The sequence below is a fragment of the Osmia lignaria genome, chromosome 2 (assembly GCF_051020975.1).
Source record: "Osmia lignaria lignaria isolate PbOS001 chromosome 2, iyOsmLign1, whole genome shotgun sequence".
Taxonomy (NCBI): Eukaryota; Metazoa; Arthropoda; class Insecta; order Hymenoptera; family Megachilidae; genus Osmia; species Osmia lignaria.
In genome coordinates, this window is record NC_135033.1 from 1,856,775 (window position 1) to 1,862,445 (window position 5,671).

General features: G+C 47.4%; 1 protein-coding gene across 1 annotated transcript; it reads left to right on the forward strand.

Moving 5' to 3' along the window:
• The first annotated feature begins 404 nt into the window (after positions 1 to 404).
• LOC143305812 (uncharacterized) lies at positions 405 to 1,924 on the forward strand. The gene is made up of 5 exons (XM_076690875.1): positions 405 to 432; positions 512 to 809; positions 924 to 1,091; positions 1,410 to 1,779; positions 1,886 to 1,924. Exons 1-5 carry the CDS (start codon positions 405 to 407, stop codon positions 1,922 to 1,924), a joined length of 903 nt encoding a protein of 300 aa, XP_076546990.1.
• The last annotated feature ends 3,747 nt before the right edge of the window (positions 1,925 to 5,671 follow it).

The window sequence follows — 5,671 nt, forward strand, 5'->3', positions numbered from 1 at the left end:
GCGCTTTGCTCAAGGGACCATTTTCTGTCAGCGTGCCCTGTATTCAGGGATAAGACCGTGGAGGAACGCGTCAGCGTGGTCAAGGCCCAAGCACTTTACATAAACTGCTTGGGCCACCACAACTTAAGAAGCTGTCGCACTGCACAACGATGCAAGTTGTGCAGTGAGCAACACCACACGGCGCTTCACGGTGGTGACCTCACCCGGATTATGGTGCCCGGATTCCAGTCCACGCAGCCCTCCACAGCCTCCACGTCGTCACAGTCCACGGCGAAAGGAACGCAGGCCACTCCTGCTCAGTCGACCACGCATTGAGGAGTCGGTGCCGTCGTCGACGCCCACGCAGCCTGCTCAGCCCACGCCTTGAAGAATCGCTCAGCCCACGCACTCAGACCACGCAGACCATGGACCATACTTCTAGCAACGGCACTCGCAAGAGTGCACACTGACCTCGCAACGCAGCAAGTAAGAATTCTGGTCGATTCAGATTCTGAAGTTTCTCTCATTTCAGAGTCTTTAGTAAATCAGCTGAGACTCAGAAGACAACGCTCCTCATTGGATGTCCACGGAGTTGGTGGAGCAAGGACCTCGCAGACCAATGGAGTGGTCAATATTACCCTCCATTCAAACTACAGGCCGCTCTCAGTTACCGTTCAAGCACACGTGCTTACGAAGGTGACCACTTGCTTACCATCAGAACCACCAGCTCGTCCAACGCTGCCATCGCATCTGGAGAAATTGAATCTAGCAGATCCGCAATTTCTCAAATCCAGACCAGTGGACATCATTCTCGGAGCCGACGCATACGGGCAAGTCATCAAGCCAAACATTATTCGGATCGCTTCAACACTATTGATCGCTCAACTTTCGATCTTCGGTTGACTCGTAATCGGGCCCCTCGAGGGCATTCAGGCAATTCGCAGGACTTCTCATCAGGTGACAGTCAATAATACTGATCGCCAACTGAGTGAGTTACTCAGCCGCTTCTGGACGCAGGAAGAGCCACCGCAGGACACGGCACCCTTGCTCACACCAGAAGAGCAAGAGTGCGAAGATCATTTCAAGACCACGCATTCAAGAGACTCCGCAGTGTAAGAGTGATGCGAGGGCCACTATATTAATATGACGGTCCCTGCGGATTCCAGAACTTTCTATGACAACGAATGTTATTAACAAAAGATGTTGTAAAACAGATCATTCACGATTTAGCCGTTGACGAATAAAGTCTACAGCAGGAAGATACATCGTGCGATTGCCGCTCAAACTTCATCCTCGAGCACTCGGCAATTCGTATCAGACGGCGCACAATTGCCATCAACGGATTCTCAGACGACTCAGTAAGGACGCCCAGTACAATCAGCTGTACACCAAGTTCATGCTTCAGTATGAGCAGCTTGGTCATATGGAAGACTGAACAACGACTCAATAACTAGTCCGTTTCAGTACTTTCTTCCGCATGGCGTTCTGAAGTTGGGCAGCACGACCACCGCATTGCGTGTGGTTTTCAACGGCTTCAGTCCAACTTCTTCAGGATACTCGCTGAACGATCTTCTACATACTGGTCCAAATCTGATGCTGAATATCGCAGATCTGCTCATTTGGATACGCAGATACAAACATCTGTTTGCAACTGACGTCACGAAGATGTACCGACAAATCAAGGTGCATCCGGACGAATGGAGCTTGCAGCAAATACTCTGGCTTGATGACACGCAGAAGGAAACGCAGTACCAGCTGACCACGGTCACGTACGGGACGAAAGCTGCGCCGTACCTGGCTGTGCGAACACTCTTGCAACTCGCTGTCGACGAAGGGTCGAAATATCCCCTTGCCGTGGAACCCATCAAAAATGGCAGGTATGTCGATGACATTTTTGGTGACGCAGATACCGCAGAACATCTACAGGACGTTGCAAATAAGCTGACGCAGTTGTGTCAAGCGGGTGGATTTCCACTCGCAAAATGGCATTCGTTGGCAAATCGTTGGCAAATGGCAAATCGTTGCTAGAAGACCTCGCACCAGAACAGAACAACGCAGCAATCTCATTCGACGACTGCGCAACCAAAATTCTCGGAATTAAATGGATTCCACATCAGGACCCGTTCAACTTCTCGACCATATCAGCTACTCAACGCACGCAGTTCACGAAACGCCTCGTCCTCTCAGAAGTAGCACAACTATTTGATCCTCTCGGTTTTGTTGCACCTGTAATTATCAGAGCTAAAATTCTTATTCAAGAGCTTTGGTTACAGGAACTCGGTTGGGACGACATTCTGCCGCTGCATATCACTCAACGCTGGCTACGCATCAGGGAAGATCTAACCAGCTTGGCCAAGCTTTCCATCCCACGATGGTTCAACACCACGACCACGTCTACAGTTGAACTTCATGGCTGATGCTGATGCATCAGTCCTCGCAATGGCAGCCGTCGTCTACCTCGTCGTACACGCACCATCCACGGGCACCCAAGTTTCGCTTGTCTGCTCGAAAACGCGAGTGACACCACTCAAACGTCTGATCATCCCGAGATTGGAACTCACAGCAGCGCTGCTACTCTCTAAACTGATGCGGCATGTTCACGCTACTTTGAACATGACCGTCTCTCAGACATTTTTGTGGACGGACTCAGAAGTCACGCTTGCATGGATCAAGACGCACCCCTCCAAATAGAAGGATTACGTTCGCAACAGAACTTTCACTGGAGGCATGTACCAGGAACATCGAATCCAGCTGACTGCGCATCAAGAGGCATGATGACAGAACAGCTCCAACAGCACTCGCTTTGGTGGACGGGACCACCGTGGTTCACGCAAACGCAGAACGCATGGCCCACGCAGACCAGTGCCGACGCAGACGAGTTGGGCGCCCCTGAAGCTCGTGCTGTCGTCTCACTCCACACAGCGAACGCAGTAAAGGAATATTTATGGAAATTAATCTATAAATATTCTTGTGTTAACAGATTACTCAGAATCACCGCTCTTTGCCTCAAATTCGTGGACAATCTGCTCAAACGACAGGACGCTTCGCCCACGCACTTCATCTCAGCAGCTGATATGGAAAGGGCCAGAATCTACTGGATTCAGGCCATGCAATCCACATTCTTCAACGATGAACTCGCTGCACTCGCCAAGGGAACAACGCTTCCGTCGACCCATCCATTTACGAGGCTCACCGCTTACCTTGACCATCAAGGGATAGTCAGAGTAGGCGGACGCCTCCAACACTCAGAGCTTTCGCACGACGGCAAACATCCTGTCATCTTGCCTCGTGATTCAAGATTCTCAGCGCTTCTCATCGACCACGCACATCGCCAGACCATGCATGGAGGTACGCAATCCACTCTCGCCTTTCTCAGACAACGCTACTGGATTCTCGGTGGACGAGCTCCAGTGAAAACGCATATCCTGCGGTGCATGAAGTGCGCTCGGCAGAGGGGGATCCGTGCCCATCAACTGATGGGCCAACTACCTCTTTGTCGGGTCACTCCATCGCGCCCGTTCACCCACACTGGGGTGGTCTACGCAGGACCGCTCACGCTGAAAACTTGGAAAGGAAGAGGAGCCAAGACGCAGAAAGGGTGGACTTGCGTATTCGTTTGCTTCGCAACATGAGCTGTGCATTTGGAAGTTGTCATCGACTACTCAGCCGACGCATTCATCGCAGCCTATCGCAGATTCGCAGCAAGGAGAGGAACTGGCCGGGGGGAAATGTTGGCGAAATTCCCCAAGTCCACGCAGCACGACGAAATTGGCAACGAAAATACTTCGTTGGTGCGTCGATACCGATAGCGGCAGCACCTCTCGGGCCCACTTTGTCCACGCGGTTTCCTCTCTACGCCGGAACCGGCACGATCGACGCCATGATCGATTTCCTCCTTCTTGATCGAACGCTCAGAGTAGACGCACGTGCTTCGCTTGCCCACGCTCTCGTTTAGATCAAGTTCAGTTCTTGCATTAGTATAATACTGATTATTGACCGCGCTCCGCCCACGCATTTACTGTATTGTAATTGATTCGTGCCTACGCAGTGTATCTGTCTGATTTGTACATTGTTTTATGTGCTTCGTGATACCATTGTACATAGTTGACGCGCAATAAACGGATTTTGTTTCTTGCAAAGTGTGCCTCGTTTTTTCAGTCCGCTCAGCCTACGTGAACACGCAACATTCATGTTTTTCCAGTAATAATTATTCCTGATTCTGTGATAAGTTTTCTTGATTCCTTTATGTCCTCCTACTGGGCTTTCATGGTTTTCTTTAATGATGTGTATTCTTTCTTCTTTACGTGGTGTGATTATGGTTCCTTTACAGAGTGTAATGGAAATGTTTGAATCTGCAAAAATTACTTGTAGAAGTTTATGTAATCCTTTTAGTTCTGGCATGGAGCAATCTTGAATTTTTCTTTTATGGAATTCTTGGCAAAGTGTTTTGAGTGTTTTTGGTAGGGTTTCTCTTGAATGTGTGACTAGGCCAAATATTTCTTTATTTTTCTTTTTTAGATAGATAGATAGATAGCTTTATTTCTTGCCTTTCGGCTTCGAAAGGGGGTTTGGCACGTGAGTGCGCCTGCAATATTTTATAAATTATGTACATTAAAGGTAATATAGTATCGTCCGCGAGCTTCAGGTCTTGTGTCCCTGGCTTATCTCCTTCCTTCTTCGAATTATTTCCCTCATCTATTTTCTCCCCTGCTCTTAACCCTGCAAAATATTCTACCTTGTTAAATCATTATTCCTTTCCACTTCCCTACATTCTTCTAACAAGTGTTCTATTGTCTCCTCTCCTAATCCACACATTCTACAGAAGTTGTCCTCTTTCTTTTTCCAGTATCTGTTGCCTCTTTCTTCATTCCCACATCTGAACCTTGCAATCATTGACTGGTCCCTTCCTTTGTATTCTGCTTTCAGATAATAAGCACGGTTTTCCTCCCTTATTCCTCCGTATTTTCCGTTATACCTTCCTATTACTATTCTGTGATAAAAAGATTGGCACTGTTCTGCTTTGTCTAACTGTGATAGATTTTCTGCTAGCGTCAGGTCTCCCGTGCATCTAGATTTGACATCCCCAATTTCTATTCCTTTCTCTTCGTAGTATTGTCTTCTCTGTTCTTCCCATTTCGATCTTTTTCTCTCACATTTTGTATCTACCTCTTTCCAGTATTCCAGTATTATCTTGTTAATTCCTTTCGTCCTTGTTTTTTCTTCGTATCTCACCGCTCTCCCGCCTGCTTCTATTCTTATTTTGTCCTCCTTTGTTTCATCCATTACTACATATGTTGGTGTATTGAAGTCCAATCCTAATACCCATTTTATGTCTTTTCGATTCGCTCCATCCCCATATCTCTGCTGCATATATCATGACACTTTTTATCAAACTTCTATAGATCTTCATCCTTCTTTCAAAGTTGTTTTTGAATTTTCTTTCTCCTATTCCCCATGTTTGCTTCATTACTATCATCGCCTCTTTCGCTGTTTCTCTCCAGTGCATCTCCGTTCCTCCATTTTTCTGGAAGCGATACCCTAGGCATTTGAAGTCTTTTACTTCTTCTAATTCTTCTTCTCCCCATTTCCATATTTCCTTTTTCTTCTGACTTCTTCCTTTCTTGAAAATTATTATCTTCGACTTTCCAGCGTTTAGCATTAACTCTCTTCTTTCAAAGTATCTTTTCATTCT